Here is a 17,395-nt window from a genome sequence, read left to right on the forward strand (position 1 = left end):
CGATTTGGCTTCTTCTTCCCACAATCATCATACCCATTTGCCATAATAACCCCATTCCCCACTCGACGACGATAGATTCATCATCATCATTTCAGTAATGAATTTTGTGGGCTATTTTCTCTTCAATGCTCAAACCCAAATTCCACATGCATATGCCCGATCCTCTTTCTTCTTCTCCTATAGCCCAATCAATACTTATTCTTCTCCGAAGGGACTTTCATTTATTTTTTGCCAACGTCCTAAGTCCTAACTAATATCTTTCCATCATAAATTTCTCTAAAACCCAGTAAAAAGAAATAAGGAAACACCAAGTAGAACAAACTAGTTTCACGTGAAACATCTTACTTATTACTATATGTTAGCTTCATGACCATTTGATAAGAATATCGTGCTACTCACAGACAAAAAAATATCTACATACTCATTACATGAATTGATGATATATATGGAGAAAAAGAAAGAAAAAAATTTTAGAATAAATTGATGAGGCCAAGGACTAGGACCACTATATAAAATCTACTCATTTCTTGTATTGATATTTCAACTGAAACCAAAATGCAAAGACAAACTAAGTAACAAGAGGCATCAATGGAATTGGAGGAGATAGTCAACACCGAAATGAAACCCCATCCACGCTTCTCTAAAAAGTGTTCAAAACTTGTTATAATTTTGTTCTACTCTATTATTATTATCTTTACTATTTTTTGTTTTGTTTGAATTGAATTATCTCTACTATTATTTACAGCCATCCTTTTGAGTTTTGAGTATCCCATAGACAAAAATATTGCATCTTCTCTTCTCAATCAAACCTAAGAGAAATTTACCACCCAAGCTAAAGAAACAAGAGAGAATAAAAAAAGCCAAGAAATTAACCAGAGTTAGTAGGGTAAGTTTTGGAGTTGTTACTACTTTCATAATAATGAAATTGTTGTAAAAAGGAGATTCTCCTCCTCTTCTCACCATAAAAAAAACCTCTCCTTTTAATTTCAGATCATCATCCATTGATGATTCCTCTGACTTACTCTTTCCCCTGTCTATTTTTATTCCCATCTCTAGCTTAGCCCTCTCCTTTCCCCTTCAATTCTATCGTTGCTATCATTGCATCACATTATGGAGATACTTTGTCCTGAAGTAGACATCTAAAACTTTCATTTTTTTTTTGGGATCAAATCGTTTACTTCGCATTACACGTAAATTACAACTCCCCATGTTACAACCGTACCATTTTCTCTGCGCTATCTACACACCTTACTTGCTAACTAGCTTTATCGTCTTCATCCATTGTGTCCACCTGTTTATGATCCCCATCAGCATCAGCTTCATGGCTTCCTTCACTATCGGGATCCGAAGAGTGTGATCTGTTGTGATCATCCATATCAGAACCCTCTGTGTCTGAGTCTGAGACAGGACTGAGTTTTTCCTCCCTATGGTCATCATCTGTATCAGAACAACTTTCTGTATCAGATTTGGAACCATTACCATGTTCTATTTTTCCCTGATCAATGGTCCCCAATGACTCGTTAACGAGTCCATGCTCAGCATCATCTTTCCTTCCAGTGACCAGGACCTCAGGAACTGTCGGTTTAGTTTGACTTTCGCCAACTTGAGCGGCAGAGTCATGTACTATGACCACTTCCTTGATTTTTTGAGTCTGACTCTCTTCGTCCTCTCTACATCTTTCGGTTTCGTTTTCTCCATGGACAGAAGGACCTGTGCTATAAGCCCAACTCCCAGCAACTTCAGAAGCTAGAAGATCTGACGTTCTTATAGTGCCTACTCCCTCTGTGTCTTGGGTATCCTTTCCATCGTTCACGGGGTTCCTTAACAAAACAACAGCTCCATCATTCTCAACACTTTCATTTGCCTGAGTTTCACAATCTATTTGCATTGTATCACCAGCCAATACGATTGCCTTCCTCAGATGATCATTTCTCTCATAATCATTTCCTGGACTTTGGGTTTCATTAACTTGCTCTGTTCCTACGGGGTCTGTTCCGAAAGTGGGTGCTGTACCAACACCTTCTATCTCTGAGCCAAAAGCACCCTTTGCGGTTTTGTCAGAGCTTGTATATTCGGGTTCTTGGGTGTTTTGGCCTTCCTGACTCATTATTTCACAATCATGCTTCTGAGTAGCATCTGCATCTTCACAGGACGTATCAAAAACTTCATTCCGGTTAGACCTTTGCCCTGAAATGGAGGAGCTCGCCTTAGCAGCACAATTCGTATGGCAATTTGCTCGTTCATTTTCCGGAGTATTACCTCTGTTAAGATCAATATCTAATGAAGTATTATCACAATTTTCCTCATCTTCCAGAGTTCTCTGCATGCTTTTGAGCTGTTCCTGCTGCTTTGCAAACAGAGCCGAGATCTCTTCAGTCGTAGAATAAAATGCCCGCAACTGAGTTTCACTGCATGAAGATTCCGTTTGTCAATAAGTTAGACCAATCAAACTTGTGTGACAATGCATGTTAATAGTTTAAAGCATCACAGTCAACAAGAAACTACCTCCCAATCTGTAAATCTAGACAGCAAAAGAGCTGTACAGAAGCACTAAACACAAAATACACGAGAATAAAGAAAAGCATGCCTGTCTTAAGATTTTCACCATTGACGTTTGTAGATCTACTATTAGGTTAGCCAACCAACCATATACAGAAAAAATAGCAGCCTAAACTAAGTACCACCATGGGTGTAAAGGTCTTACCGGAGCATAATTCTTTCTCTTGCACCACGGTGTCTCTGTCTTTCAACATCAAGATCTCGAACAGCAGCACTTATCTCTAGTTCTAAAGCAGACACTTTGGCCCATGCTTCTTCTCGGGCTGCCTGCTAACATAACAAAGAAAGTCTCAGCTTAAACATATAACTTAATGGAGACAACCTGATTTCTTAGCTACTTATACACAATCTCTCCCAAATGAACTATCATATTTCTGTAGCAGGAATCAGATGTAGGAAACAGAAGCTTGTCACTATTGTACAACTGTGAAAAAAGTATAGTGGCACACAAGTATTTCCATCTTACCTTTTCACTCTCCAAATCCTTTCGCAGTAGTTTTATTTCAAGGTCACGTTCTACAATTTCCTGCTCCAAATAGAAGTTTTTGAAACAAATGCACCCGTTAGTACAGATAGGAACAAAAAAAAAAAAGAGAAACGAACCATACAAATAGGAGGGAAATTTGCATTCAGGTCAGGTACTTTTAGTGCATTGGCAGAAGCAAGCTGCTCCTCGGAAATTTGGGCTTCGAGCTGACGGTTTCTATTGTCAGAGTAGACCAGCTTTTGCCTCGTATCTTCCTATAAAACATTAACAAACTTCACAAATGACAGCACAAAAAAAAGTTCAAGGTATCTGGATCAAGACGCTAATTATTTCTATAGAATGAATCACAAGAACATACCAATTTTGATATCAAAGTTTCCACTTGCGTGGACTTTTCTTTCTCTGACTCCTGAAATATTTGGAAACCGTCTTATTCAAAGGCCATAATAATGGCGAAGAGTTAATTTATAGACAACTAACTCTTGTCATACCTTCATTTTGTTGATTACTTCTTGTTGTTCCTTCTCGTTTCTCATAGCAGCAGCAGAAAATTTTTCCAGTTCTTCCTGAGCCTCAATTTGGCATCTATGTATTGCAGCTTTTAGTTCACCAATGGCAGTTTCTCTTTCCTCTCTTCTTTGATTTCTCTCTTCATCCAACGCTGTTTTCAGTTCATCTATAGATGCCTTTTGACTGAAAACAGTAAGTAAAATATTCTTAGGATCACAATTTTCAGTGATCAGACTTATGAAAACATTGCCACATAAGATATTCCACTTATATAAGGAAAACCATCTGAACATGAAAAACAGTTTATAATTTATACACACAGACCAAATAACTTCCGAAAGAAACCGTGTATACAAATTTTTTAGCTATGTTGTTGCCATAGAAGACGAAAGTAAAACATCCCTAAGTGTCTTCTCCATCACATTTCAAAGGATAGAGTCATAGCTTTCAGCCCCTGTGATGTCTAGCTATAACATTTGAATTTTATGGAATTGATTAATGGGGAAACTTAGCTTAGAGATGTTTTCGTTAGATCACTGTTGGGACAATTAATTGGAAGTCCTAAGGCGGAGTTTCTAACAATTTGTCACAATAGTTGCATAGAGTATGATCCTAAGAACGACAATCAACACTGGAATAACAATCTACTTACCTTTTAATTATTTCATTTGCTTCACTGAGAGATTGCAAAGAAGTGCTTAGTCTCTCGCCAAGGTCATCTATCGAATGCTTCTGTTCAGCTGATACTTTGTTGACCTGCGCCAGTTCCTTCTGCTTAGTATCTATTAGATCACGCAGCTCAATCAGTTGATTCTGAAATGACTTTGCAGTGGATTCTTTAATCAGTTTTATTTCCTGCAGAATGACAAGATAAATCAGTAAAGGTACTTAAATAATCCACCAATCACTCAAAGATAATTACCATTGTTTTTGTTTCTACAACAGCATTTAACATAACAACAGCACCACCCACCATACCAAAGATCCAAAGACAAACTTAACATACACTTTCATGGTGCTCCACAATAGCGCGGGACTCGTTACGCAGAGTGTCAACGGTAAGCACCTGTGCTTCTAATTGCTTCCTCAGTTCCTGCATACAAAATTGTTTTGTTGACACAAAAGTTGATTAGAATGACATCTAGGTCAACAAAATCGATTACATCTGATAATGGACACCAAAATTGAAGATGAACATACTGTGTTTGATCGCTGGAGGCTCTTAAAATCATCCAAAGATATTGGACCATCAGGACCACCAATGCCTATGCCCTTCGACCTCTTAATTTCACAAGTTATGTCCTCTTCACAGCAGCAAAAGCACATATCAGAAATGAGAAAACACTACTACATTATGGTGAAAAGAACGCCCTAAGAGCTGCCATTCCTTAGTCATATATGCATGGAAAGTCAGGACAGAAAGCAAAAATGAGAAATGTTGAATGTGATACCTGCTTTTCTTTTTCTGTTCATGCAGGGAAGTTCAGGATTATTTCCAAGTACTTCGCGGTATACAAATGCAAAGGACTTATCTGGGGAAAAATATTGCATGGGTCAAGTGTTAACACATCGATTGATCTGTCAAAATGGTTGAGATAATATGACTTCGCAATGCAGAGGTGGAAAACATATGTTACCGTGCTCTGGAGGAACAGCCAAAGATATGATGTCACCGTGCTGAACCCTGACTTCAGGACCTTTCTTTTTCAACCTCTCCCAATTGAGAAACGTTCCGTTCGTGCTGAATCAAAGAGAGAGAGACACATAACAAAGCATGAATTTAGCAAGAAGATAAATCGCACAAGTAAGACAGGAGAGAGGTTCACTAACCTAGTGTCTTCCACAAAGACAGATACATCATCAGCCCCATCACCGCATGTTATCTTCTTACGGTATATGTTACAATGATTCCCACTTATTGCAGTTGACTCTATCTGATAACTGGCGTGACACGGCAGCCGTCCGAGACAGTGCTCATCAGAAGTCAAAAGTATATTTATGCCCTAAAATTCAGTGATCAGGAATCGAATTAAACTTTGGAATAGAATCACACTACAGACTCCTAGGGCTACAAAACACTGAGAATCTAGGGTTTAAAGAAGGAAAGAGGCAGAACGAACCTGCCGGCGTTTGCGAGCATTGTTTGAAATTGCGGTGAGGACTCCCCAGACGTTCGAATCGTAGTTCTGCAACGGCTGAGAGGCGATGTTAGCAGCGGCGGAGATGATGAAATCCTTAGAGTTCATCGACGGAGCTGGAGAAGCGTCGTTTTTGCTATTGACCCGCGACGCAGCAGCCGCCTTGATGTCAGGACTCGTCTTCGAAGTTTCCGATGCAATTTTTCTCTCATCTTGTTCAGCCGCCGTAGACGCCATTCCGATTCAAGGAGGCGAGAAAAATGGCGGGGATTTTCAGTGAGTGAAGCGGGTTTGTGTTGTTTCGACTCACACGAGTTTTGTTCAATTATTATTGTAAGCTTCTCGAGGAAGACTGATCAAAGAAGCGGTGCGCGTGTGTAGCCAACACTCAACGCCACGTCATATGTTTGAACGCCTGCCGTTTGTTAAATGGAAGCGAACTATGAACGTCGTTTTATAGAGTAATGAACGATAGGGTTTGTGATCTCAGAATAAAGAAGCGTCTCGTTGTCCAAAGAAATGTCGGTGCCAAAGAGAATCAGGAAATCGGGCTTTTCGCTCTCTTAATAAATATTAATGGGCCACATATCCCAACTCTAGACAATGTAGACCCATTCATTTGTACGTACGAAACGACGCCGTTTAAATAACCCTAACCTCTGGAATTTTCTCACCCTAAATAACCATAATAACTAAATCAAGTACAGTCTAAAAGTGGAAATTTTGCTTTGTTCGTTGCTTCGAGGGTAAAACTTGGCGTTTTGTCGGCTAAGGGAATAGGGTATCATTTGCTTCCTAAATGAAGTTTAAAAACAAAAAAGCCTGAGAACTAAAATAAGAAATGGGCCCATGATTAATGGAAAAAAGTTAAGTAATATTTGAAAATCTCTAAAGCATCTATAAATCGAACAATTGCAAGTTACACCTACAGGAGAGAAAACATTTAAAATTAAAATTGTTTGTGCCTACAATTTTCATTAGAAATCCATATCAAAGATTGAATTGGTGGCACACTGTATTGTTGTAATATAGTAGTACTATCGACAAGATGTAAAAGGAAAAAAGATATTAACTATCACGTTAGCTAATATTTTAGTTTGGTGTGTTTTTGGGTTCAAAAAATGTTGTAATGTAAGAGGCCGAAGATCTCAACAATGAAAATCAGATTAACACTGAAAATGATAATGAAAATGTGATTAAATAAAAAAGATGTAAACCTCACTCACTAATCCCAGCTTTCAACTAAACAAACAGAACCACAAAAGTAGAAGAAAATAAATAAAAATGAACAAAAGGGAGTGGCAGCCTGCGTAATTACGAAGATTCGAAAGGTTTCAATTTCAAAAGCCGAGAGACACAGAAACGGCTATGGCGGCAAGCGTGACCAATGCGGTGAACAACGACGGTGAGCTCACGGCAACCGCCGCGTTAGCCGACTTGCTGTTCGCAGAACCTGCCGGCGAGTCTGAAGGAGCACTTCCCGGTGACTCGTCCGTCGGGGGAGCCGGCGGTGAAGCCGCAGCGGGTGAAGGTCCTTCCGCCGGAGATGGTGTCGGTGCTGTAACCGGCGCCGGCGCCGGTGCCGGAGAAGGAGATTTTCCGAATAGCTCAGTAGGGAGGAGGACATTGTCGACTGTGAATATCACGACCGGAGTCGCGTCGAGCACCGTGTCGGCGAGTCTTGAGGGAGCAACGCCTGTGTGGAGAATAACTTCGTCGCCGGAAGTTGAGGTTGTTAAATCGAATTTTCCGGCTCCGCTGGTGGCTAAAGTAGAGATTTTGTTCTTGTTAGTCTTCAATGAGCCTTTAGGCTTGTACTCAGCGAGGGCATGATACTCTAGAAGCGAGACCACCTCAGCTTGAGTGAGCTTCGTCAGATCTGGGACACCTTCGGCTTTAAAAGCTTCATCGGACGGTGCAAAAACAGTCAACCCATTTTCAATGGCGGATTCGTAAGTCTTGAGCACTCCACTCGAGGCAAGCAAATTAGCGAAGGTTTTGCAACCGGCTTTCTCGAGCAATCCGGTGATGTTAGACACGGCGGAAGAAGGAGCAGGGGCCGTTAAGACTCCCGGAGCTATGATCGGAGCATCGATCTCGAGAACGGAGATGTTGTAAGGGATTTGCTTGACGGATTTTGTGTAAGAGGAATCGAGTTTGGAACCTGAAGCGGCGGAGCCAAATCCGACTTTGCCTCCTTTAAGATCGGTGATATTGACGAATCCTAGGTTTCCGGGAGCGTTTCCGGTGGTTTGGTAGAGCGTGGTGGAGAGAGTTGTGCCTTTTGAGATCTTGTGGAGTTTTTGGGGATCGTAGTAATCGAGGAGGACGAGGAGACTTAGAGCGTTTTTAATGACGGAGAGTGGATGTTTTCCGGCGAGAGAAGACATTGCGCCATTGTTGAGGACGAGGAGGGTGATCGTCGTCCGGCTGTTGATTTCGTCGGCGAGCTTCGTCTGAGAAAGGTAGCTGTTGAAGGAGGAGTATTCCGGGGAATCGGCGAGTATCTGAGTAATGTTGTGGCCGCGTACGGTGAAAGCGACGGCGAGGAGAGAGAAAACAAAAGCGAGGAGTGAGAAAGTCTGTGGCGCTGCCATGACGAGACGGTTGAGTTTCAGTGCAAGTGTGGAGCAGAGGAAGTGAGAAGACAGAGAGACGAGTGAAGTTAAAAGAGAAGAATAATAATAAGTGTGAACCCAGGGTTACATATTAACCATGGTTAGGTTGAAAAACCGACTAGAGTTAATTTGCCTTTATCTTCGAATGTGTGTTGTTTAGAAGCAAGTTGGGTTGGCTTGGGGCCATGTGATTTTTCGGACATAGCTGGAAGAAGAAAGAGGCCATTCTATTTTATTGTTTTTTTGCTTAAATTACCAAAGTGGGCTTTGGGCTTCTTTTTCTACACCTGATATTTTTTGGCAAAAATACAACACCTTAGATAACTTTTCTACATTGTTTTGCAGTGATAGAAAAATACATAGATTCTCATTTTTGTTTGCTAAACTAATTCTGTATTGCTTGTTTCACGTTTGTGTTGAGATTTAATAGTTGTGCTTAGTTACGTTTCCCGTGCTCTCATTGTTGTCATGTGATTTTTTTTTTCGTTAAAAGATATATCTGAAAATATGTTTTGAATAACAAAAACAGTTTTGTGAGTTACTGGCTTCGCCATTCGAATCTGTATTGTAGGCATTTATGGTTATTCAAACCTGTCTTTTCGTATTGTAAAATAAAATATATGTAGGAAAAACATACACCTTTCTATATATTTTAGAAATATATATCCACAAGTCGGTGAGAGGACCAATATTGAGTCACACTGCTTCCCATTATAAGATATTTTTAGCTCTTAGCATTACTTTCCACGTGCGAACAATATAAAATATCACTGTGATTATATCTAGATACTATCATCTAATCACACTGCTAAGCATTACATCAATTTTTTTCTTCAGTACTAAAAATAAATTGATTTGCTTTGTTAATACTTTATACTAACTTAAAATATAGGAGTATATTTTATGACTACCATTACCAATGTGAATTTCGACCAGAAAAAAGCAACTACCAATGTGAAGAAGATTGAAAAAATTATCCTTTAATTCTCCAAAATAACTTAAAATTTTGGACGATGCCATAATTAAAGCAAAAGAAAAAATAAAAACAAATTGAGCCCAACTTAATGGAGAATTAGTAATGGGCCTGTCATTATAATATGGGCCCATGGAGGAAAAGAAGGTGGAGATGTAGTGGAGCAGCTGGACAGAGAGTTATCAGTCTGTGTTGGCATTGTTTAGAGAGGGAAGGAAACAACTTTTTTATTGTCCGAAAAGTATTCAAATAAAGGCTGAAAATCGCTGACGCATTTGTCAGAAACCTGACAACTGCCTTTAAATCTCTTCACACTCACCTCTTCGTCTTTCTTCTCTGTTTTTTTTCTCTGACTCTCTCTCCCTCTCTATTAAAACAGTGAGGAACAGAACAAGAGATTTTAGTATCTGTTGTTTTGATTTGTGTTAAAGCTTTTCTGTTTAGGAGGTGGGTTTTGTTTCTTTGGGTCGCTTGTTTCAAAAGCTCTCTCCTTTTGTTGGAACTGCAAAATTTTCCTTAAATAAAAAAGCATTGCTTACATACCAAATTTTGTTTTGAAGATGCAGAGCCCTAAAATGGAGGAGGAGGAAGAGGAGAGGCGGAAGAAGAAGTGGCCGTGGATGAAGGCGGCGCAATTACTTGAGTTTCAGATGCAAGCTTTGGTTTATAGATACATAGAAGCTGGTCTTCGTGTGCCTCATCATCTTGTGGTGCCTATTTGGAACAGCCTTGCTCTCTCTTCTTCTTCCTCCAGTTACCTTATCCACCAAAACCATCACTCCTCTTCTCGTAAGTATTTTGAAGTTCGGTGTGCTTGTCAAGAAATTCTCAGGAGTATTTGTGTAATTTATGTGCAAGGGGATTTAAAAACAATCATTTACAAGATTTTACATTCTCTATAGCAAGCCTTGGACCTTTTCTGTTGAAATAGAAATTTTGTGGCTTCATTGTGGAAAAGCTTGATGGGTTTGTGTTTGATTAATTTCCTAAAACAGTTTTTAGGTTCTTAGGTTTTGAGTTCCATGAATTACAAGATTCATATACAGAATAGTCTTTAGTTATCTCAGAATGGGGAATCTGTTATAGTTTATGTTCAGCTTCTAATAGCTGATACTTGTCTCAGTTTAATTTTGGGTTTCCTTTATTAATTTCTTGAAACATGTTTTTGGTTCTTGGGCTTTGCAAGAGTTAGAAAGATTCATATACATAAAAATCTTAATTACCTCTGAATCTATTAGAGCTTATGTTCTGTTTTTAACAGTTGATTGATTCTTGACTGCATTCGGTTTTGGGGTTTACTTGATTAGTTCCCTGAAAACATGTTTTTGGTTATTTGGGATTGAGTTGCAGTGTTGAGTGCTAAGGTGGAACCTGAACCCACAAGGTGCAGGAGAACAGATGGGAAAAAATGGCGGTGTAGCAACAAGGTCCTTCTGTTTCAGAAGTACTGTGAACGGCACATGCATAGAGGCCGGAAACGTTCAAGAAAGCTTGTGGAATCTTCTTCTTATGTTGTCGTTTCGTCACCGGCTTCAACCAAACACGACAACACTTACGGTTTGGATAGTAGTAATGAGAGTCAGAATGTTTTTCATGGGACAATGTCGGCTTCTAATAATGCTCAGGTAGTTACCATTGCTTCATTGCCTAGTGCCAGAGTCTGTGATAACACCACTCGCCCATCTTTAGTGATCACTGAATCCACAAACAAAAGTATGAGTCATGGCGTTAAGAGCAGAAGGACCGTGGAGATGAGTTATGATGACTTCATCAAACAAAGAGACTCAAGTACTTGTGTTAGAGTTGTTCCCGTTCAAGGTATCATGATATCAGACTCATGACAAAACTATAAAGTTCCTTTCTTCATTGTTTCATGATTTGACCAGATTCCATTGTTTCATTACCAGGTGATGAGAGGTTACCTTCTGTTCAAAAGTTCTTTCCTGAGGCATCTGATAATTTCTCAGCAGCTGCAAAATTCTCAAGCAACAGGAAGAATGAAATAATTGCAAGGAGCAGAGAGTGGAAGAATATGAATGTTAATGGTGGCTTTCCTGGTATCCACTTTTCTCCAGACACTGTTCTTCAAGGTAATACTTTTCAAGCTTTCTCAGAAGTGTCTTGCTGCTTACCGATGATGTTAATGGAGTATCTTCTCTGTTGTAGGTCGTGGTGGGTTTCGTTTACACAGAGTTGAAACAGACAATGAACCAGGAAGGTGTCGAAGAACAGATGGGAAGAAGTGGAGATGCAGTAAAGTTGCTCTGTCTGGTCAGAAGTACTGCGATAAGCACATGCATAGAGGTATCAAGAAGAAGCATCGGGTGGATACTACTAACTCACATGATAATGCCGGTTTTACCCCTTTAACCGTGAAAACAGCTGCCAGATCTTTGTCTTGCAAAGATGGAGATGACCAGAAGTTGTCTGTTTCAGTCCTGGGAATTCCACTGCCCCGAGTTTCTGATGAGAAGAGCACTAGTAGTTGCAGTACCGACACCACCATTACGGATACAGCTTTAAGGGGTGAAGAAGACAATGAGGAGGTCTTGTCATTGTGTTCTTCAGGTGTTTAGAAGCATAGTAAAGTTGTTGAGGTTACAATGTTTTGAAGTTTTTAGTTTCTATCTATGGATTCTTCTTAATTATCTGTGTTTAGAAGAAGATCGAAGATCGATCACAGAAAAATATTAAGACACAAATTTTAGTTAGATTATATTGTGTGCTGAAATGAGTGATAATACACTACGAAATGCACGTTCCCTGAAGTTCTAAGATTATCTTCCCATAACTATAGATTACAGATAAGATGTGCAATCTCTGAACTTTTAGACTTCCTTCTCGGACTATTAAGATTACATATAAGATGTGCGTCCTCTGACTTCTAAAACTTTCTTCCCATAAGCAAATTGTCCTGAGATTTGGAGAATAGCATCACGTGAAGCACACACCTTTAGGATCCGCGTTCTTGACGATCCAAGGATGTTGCATGATCTTCTGAATAGAGAGCCGTTTCGAGGGATCCTTAACAAGGAGCTGCATAAGATTATAAACAACCATATGTTATTGCTCTACAACTAGTTCTGCAATAGAGTATGCTTATTGCTTTGGTGTACCTGACAGATGAGATTTTTGGCTTCATCTGAAATATTTGGTGTAGGAGGAAAACTCAGATCGATCTTAACAATTCTGCATACCATTAAATAAAAGACGTCATCAGGAGCTGAGGTTTAAGTAGTTTCCACAAAAGATAAAAGTCTTAGTTATTCTCTTACCTCTTGAATGTATCCCTTTGATTCTCGGCTTCGAATGGAGGGTTGCCATAGAGAAACTCATAACACAGTATACCTAAGGTCCAGTTATCAACGGCGTGATCATGATCTCTGTTTTCTACCATCTCAGGTGCTAAGTAATCTAACGTTCCACACATTGTTTTCCTCTTGTTACTTGACTGCACTGACCACCCAAAGTCGGCGATTTTCAATCTTCCCTGCATGTATATGACAATACTGATGATGAAGATCCTGAGTTTTCGATGCAATAACTAAATCCATACAAACATACCTCATGATCGAGCAACAAGTTTTCAGGTTTGATGTCTCTGTGAATCACACATTTTCCATGACAATAGGCCAGTGCCTGACTGAGACTTGAAATGTACTGAAAATCCAGTGAATCGTTAAGAAAAATCCGTCGGAGAAATCCGCAAGAAGCGAGCCATAATATTTCCAGAGTCGTGAAACAAATAATCTCGACGATTCACAGCGTTTGATAAGCAATACACAGTCAACATTGCAAACAAAAATCATGATTCAGGCAAAATTGAGTAAAATTGGGGAGAGACTCACTGTGGCGGCTTGTTGCTCGGTAAGGTGTCCATTCTTTTTGAGAAGGCCATAGAGCTCACCACCATGAGCATACTCGAGAATCAAGAAAATTCGTTCATCGTCGTCGAACCAACCGTAGAGACGCAGGATATTGGGGTGCCTTAGACTCGTTTGGATCTCCATCTCTCTCCTAAGCTGATGATGAAGCTTATACTTCTCAATCTGCTCCTTGAATATCACTTTCAACGCCACCACGAAATGACTCTATCACGGTTGATTCAAAAATTAGGTTTCCATGAGGATAAAGCTCAAATTGACAGAAAGCTCAATCCTAATCTAACAATACAAGAGAGAAATTCAACCTAATCTATTTGATTGAAGGATCGATGACATTGAAGGGAAACGAGTACCTTGGCTTCTCGAGCGAGATAGACTCTGCCAAATTTGCCTTTGCCTAACGGTCTCCCGATCTCGAAATCTGCTAGGGACCATGGCTTCTCAGGGTCGCGAGCGTCAGTCTCTGTGGGTATCTTATCCATTTTTCCGATCACCGTACTGTTGACTAGACGGCGAGAGAGCAAGAGCCTGTCGATAGAGAGAGAAAGGGAGCGGAGAAGCAAAATTTGAAATTTGATTGAATTCAAAAGCTCCCTGAAAAAAACAACCAACTCAAAACGTTGCGTTTCGTAATACTTCAATCAAATCCGACCTATTATTGATAACGACGAATTTACCCTCCACACTCTCTTTAAATTTCGAAACTAATCATGCGCATTAAGCCATTAAGCATTTTATTTGACCAACAAAAAAAATCGATAGGTAGGAAAAATAATAATTAACTACAATTTTTACAAATAAAAAAATATTTCACAGAAAAGGATATTAATTAATGAATCCTGAACATAAATCTGTACAATACATTGAAATCGTTTTTAGTTTTTTTTTTTGTCGTAAAACGAGACTTTGATTGTAATTTAACAACATTATATTCCTTATTTTTTGTTGTTGTGGTCAAATCTAACAACATTCTCCTAGAACCAAATAGAATTAACGATGAGTTTGCTTTCAAACCAACCCGACCTAAGGCGTAGGAGTTTGCTCTCACAATAACGCTTACACATCTTAATATCAATCTTCCTCTTTGAAGAGTGAACCATTTTGATTGTTTTGTTCTCTTTTTAACTGTAGACCATAGTATTATATAATCATCTCAAATTTACAAGAGAAACACCTGTACCACTTACTCACAACAAGAAATTCAATTAGAGCCAAACTCTGAGTTCCAACGTTCAAGCTCTTCCCATTTGCTTTTACTCAAGCTGGCTCTGATCACTCCCATCGATCTCCGGAAATCATCATATCTTAGCGGTCTCACCTGTTACATTACGCATCTATTAATCAAACCGTTTCATCTTGAATGACTTCAAAATCAAAAACAGTTTTTTTTTTTTTTTGGTTCCAAAAGGATTCTGGTTTATTACTTTATTTGCTTGGATGGTAAGAATATTTGCACCGAGTTCTCTGATTGGCATCATTGCCGCTTCTTCACACAATGCTTGGAGATCGCTTCCTGAGTATCCTGTAACATAAGGATGCTTATGCTTATTAGTTACTAGACACCGAAACAGTAATTATGTCTGGTGGTATTAAGGAATTTGTGTTTCTTATAAAAGATCTGTAAAGCTTGCCTTCGGTTTCTCTGACAATTTTATCAATGTCGCCACCGGATAAAGAATGAGGCTGGCTTTTCAATTTAGTTTTGAAAAGTAATTTTCTGACGTTCGAATCCGGTAATGGAACATATATTCTCTTTACCTAACACATTGATAAAATCAAAGCATATAATCAGATACTTTCCTAGGAATTGGAGGACATGAAAAATCCGGATAACGATAATATTCGTACCAATCTCCTAAGCACTGCATCATCTAACTCCTGTGGCTTGTTAGTAGCTCCTGCAAAATAATACATTCAAGTAAATTTTATTCGGGCAATGGAAAACAGAGCATATCTAAACTGACATCAGAAATGATGCTAAACAGAGTGAAGATTGGGTTTGATGAAAGACTGAATTAGCAGGAAGCTTACCAATGACAATCACCAAATCATCAGGATTAGAAGTCACACCATCAAACTGGATAAGGAATTCTGATTTCAACCTTCTGCTGGCTTCATTCTCATTGGTCGATCTTGTAGACATTATACTATCTATCTGATAACCAGAGAAATCATATTCAGATCTCCAAGTGACAATACGTTTATCAATGTATCATAAAACCGATCTTTAATATAGAACCAAACAAGCACGGTTAATTCTAATAGTTGTATCTTACTAAAGGCGCCATTTTTCTTATCAGATACAACTAATATGGTAATGTCTAACATATAAGACAGAAAAGGGAAAAGAGTACATACCTCATCCATAAAAATCACAGAAGGTTGTCTGGATATTGCAACTTGGAACAACGTTTTCACTAGCTTTTCAGCCTCACCCACCTGAATCAGTACAGTAAAGTCAGTTTGTCTAATGGAAAATTGGAAAAAATTATTTAACAGGCCTTAGTACAACAAAGAGTAACACAGAACTAGACTAAGCACCCACCCATTTTGACGTCAAAGAAGATGCTGAGACATTGAAGAAAGTTGCCTGTGACTCAGAAGCGACTGCCTTGGCAAGCATTGTTTTCCCATTGCCAGGTGGCCCAAAGAGAAGCAAACCTATCAAAGAGGAAATTTTTACCAAGGACGGCACAGGAGAGGATCAATAAGAAACAAAGCTTGCAATTTTTTTACCTCTCGCTGGTCTTCGGAGACCAGTGAACAAATCTCTTCGTTTTGTTGGTAAAATAACCATCTCCAATAAAGCTTGTTTAGCTCCATCAAGTCCAGCTGCAGTAATTTAACATAAGTGTGTTTTCACATATTGCTTGGAATAGGCGAAACAAGAAGAAAGACGTAACAATGGCACTCACCGACATCATCCCACTTCACAGATGGACTTCTATCCACTATTGTTGTGTTTATCATCTCAACTAACTTATCATCGTATCCATTTCCAGTTTCTTTCGCAGGTTTTGGGTTTGCAGTAGCATCTTTAGGGCTTCTTGCCATTCCAATGCCACCTTTGGGAAGTGAAGTCTTTTGTGATGAAACTCTTCTATTTGACGCTGTAGAGGAAACTGAAGCTGAAGAAGGTAATGGCACAGTTCTCTGCATAATCAAGGACCAGGAAGAGTATTGACTATACAATTAGTGCCTTGATGAATAATCTAGATCAGTCCCAATACAGAAACATATCAATTAAATCATAAAACATCACATTCTCCTTCCGACATTAAGGAACCAAAAAAAAAAGTAGAGAAAGAAGCAAGACAATACCTTATTCTCAGACATTCCAACACCTAAAATAAGCAAAACAAACAAGCGTCAATGTGAATTAACTTGTGACTCTTCGTGACATGAAAACGAATTCAATACATTATTCAATAAGCAAAAAAAAGTCAAAATCGAATTTATCACCTGTACGCTTAGCCAGAGCTTGCAATCTTTCCGATACTTGATTTTGCCATTTGGAAATCTTCTCTCGGTACGATCTCACCTTCTCCTTTTCGCTACCACACAAGTCAACAAACCAATCAAACGAATTCTGACGAAAACTTAACAAGAACTAAAGCTGAGAGATCAGAATACCTCGAACTAATATACGAAGGAGAAGGCGTAGAGCTAGCTTCACTCATGATCCTCTGAGCATTTCTGTAATGGAGAAGAGCGTCATCATGTAAACCCCACTCTTCTGCCCTAACACCTTTAGCGATTTCCTCTTTCGCCAAATCGAAGTATCCTTTGAGCTTATACGCAATCCGTTCGTTAGAAACCGGAACTCCATCGACACCGTCCATGGAACCAGAAGAAGAAGAAGCTGATACGCTAGGATCGTGCTGAGATTCTTTGCAACGATTGTGTTCTTCAGTGAAAATCGAACTAAACGAATCAATTATACCTCTGAGGAAACTCATATCTAATAAACAAAGAAAAACGACAATCACTTCCTAATCTAAACAAACAGTGAAAAAAAATACAAGAAGAAGCAACGAAACGACAAAAATTCGTTTCACTCACCACGTTTTGCTCGGAAACTGAATTCATGTCCGAGAGGAATCAAATCAAAATCAAAAATCCCGAGAGTGAATTAAAATTGATGATCGGAAGAAACCAGAAAATCCGCAAACGATGAACTATACGGTAAGTCATGAACCCTCTAGTTGGAAAAGAGTGTTCGAATT

At 39.2% G+C, this 17,395-nt stretch overlaps 5 protein-coding genes across 10 annotated transcripts; 1 reads left to right on the plus strand and 4 right to left on the minus strand.

Annotated features, from left to right (window-relative positions):
- Positions 1-1,051: 1,051 nt before the first annotated feature.
- Positions 1,052-6,082, minus strand: LOC18015717 (myosin-11). Of its 3 annotated transcripts, XM_024155109.1 has the most exons (14): positions 5,677-6,082; positions 5,387-5,559; positions 5,194-5,297; positions 5,008-5,088; positions 4,757-4,860; positions 4,563-4,649; positions 4,209-4,411; positions 3,538-3,739; positions 3,405-3,455; positions 3,202-3,300; positions 3,026-3,085; positions 2,705-2,829; positions 2,260-2,408; positions 1,052-2,187 (listed from the first exon to the last, which is right to left on the minus strand). In XM_024155109.1, exons 1-14 carry the CDS (start codon positions 5,929-5,931, stop codon positions 1,256-1,258), a joined length of 2,625 nt encoding a protein of 874 aa, XP_024010877.1. In that variant the 5' UTR covers positions 5,932-6,082; the 3' UTR covers positions 1,052-1,255. The 3 variants fall into 3 exon arrangements, with proteins under 3 accessions (XP_024010877.1, XP_024010875.1, XP_006397728.1); XM_024155107.1 differs by having other exon boundaries at positions 1,054-2,408; positions 2,705-2,826; XM_006397665.2 differs by having other exon boundaries at positions 1,054-2,408.
- Positions 6,083-6,840: 758 nt separating this feature from the next.
- On the minus strand, positions 6,841-8,342 carry LOC18015718 (fasciclin-like arabinogalactan protein 8). The gene has a single exon (XM_006397666.2). It carries the CDS (start codon positions 8,289-8,291, stop codon positions 7,035-7,037), a length of 1,257 nt encoding a protein of 418 aa, XP_006397729.1. The 5' UTR covers positions 8,292-8,342; the 3' UTR covers positions 6,841-7,034.
- A 1,256-nt stretch (positions 8,343-9,598) lies between these two features.
- On the plus strand, positions 9,599-12,038 carry LOC18015441 (growth-regulating factor 9). 2 transcript variants are annotated; one of them, XM_024154918.1, is made up of 5 exons: positions 9,599-9,732; positions 9,852-10,074; positions 10,636-11,103; positions 11,193-11,375; positions 11,452-12,038. In XM_024154918.1, exons 2-5 carry the CDS (start codon positions 9,861-9,863, stop codon positions 11,859-11,861), a joined length of 1,275 nt encoding a protein of 424 aa, XP_024010686.1. In that variant the 5' UTR covers positions 9,599-9,732; positions 9,852-9,860; the 3' UTR covers positions 11,862-12,038. The 2 variants fall into 2 exon arrangements, with proteins under 2 accessions (XP_024010686.1, XP_006397730.1); XM_006397667.2 differs by having other exon boundaries at positions 9,644-9,732; positions 9,846-10,074.
- A 115-nt stretch (positions 12,039-12,153) lies between these two features.
- On the minus strand, positions 12,154-13,758 carry LOC18015442 (serine/threonine-protein kinase Aurora-3). Its single transcript, XM_006397668.2, has 6 exons — positions 13,523-13,758; positions 13,134-13,376; positions 12,850-12,945; positions 12,561-12,775; positions 12,402-12,474; positions 12,154-12,321 (listed from the first exon to the last, which is right to left on the minus strand). The coding sequence occupies exons 1-6, from the start codon at positions 13,649-13,651 to the stop codon at positions 12,220-12,222; spliced, it is 858 nt and encodes a 285-aa protein (XP_006397731.1). The 5' UTR covers positions 13,652-13,758; the 3' UTR covers positions 12,154-12,219.
- A 457-nt stretch (positions 13,759-14,215) lies between these two features.
- LOC18015443 (spastin) lies at positions 14,216-17,308 on the minus strand. Of its 3 annotated transcripts, none has more exons than XM_006397669.2 (13): positions 17,232-17,308; positions 16,803-17,130; positions 16,632-16,723; positions 16,491-16,513; positions 16,085-16,322; positions 15,906-16,001; positions 15,715-15,830; positions 15,528-15,608; positions 15,201-15,324; positions 15,018-15,067; positions 14,801-14,927; positions 14,594-14,691; positions 14,216-14,487 (listed from the first exon to the last, which is right to left on the minus strand). In XM_006397669.2, the coding sequence occupies exons 2-13, from the start codon at positions 17,126-17,128 to the stop codon at positions 14,371-14,373; spliced, it is 1,488 nt and encodes a 495-aa protein (XP_006397732.1). In that variant the 5' UTR covers positions 17,129-17,130; positions 17,232-17,308; the 3' UTR covers positions 14,216-14,370. The 3 variants fall into 3 exon arrangements, with proteins under 3 accessions (XP_006397732.1, XP_024010899.1, XP_024010898.1); XM_024155131.1 differs by having other exon boundaries at positions 16,803-17,076; positions 17,232-17,289; XM_024155130.1 differs by having other exon boundaries at positions 17,235-17,273.
- Between the last annotated feature and the right edge of the window lie 87 nt (positions 17,309-17,395).

Source organism: Eutrema salsugineum, unplaced genomic scaffold (assembly GCF_000478725.1).
Source record: "Eutrema salsugineum unplaced genomic scaffold, Eutsalg1_0 scaffold_22, whole genome shotgun sequence".
Classification (NCBI taxonomy): domain Eukaryota; kingdom Viridiplantae; phylum Streptophyta; class Magnoliopsida; order Brassicales; family Brassicaceae; genus Eutrema; species Eutrema salsugineum.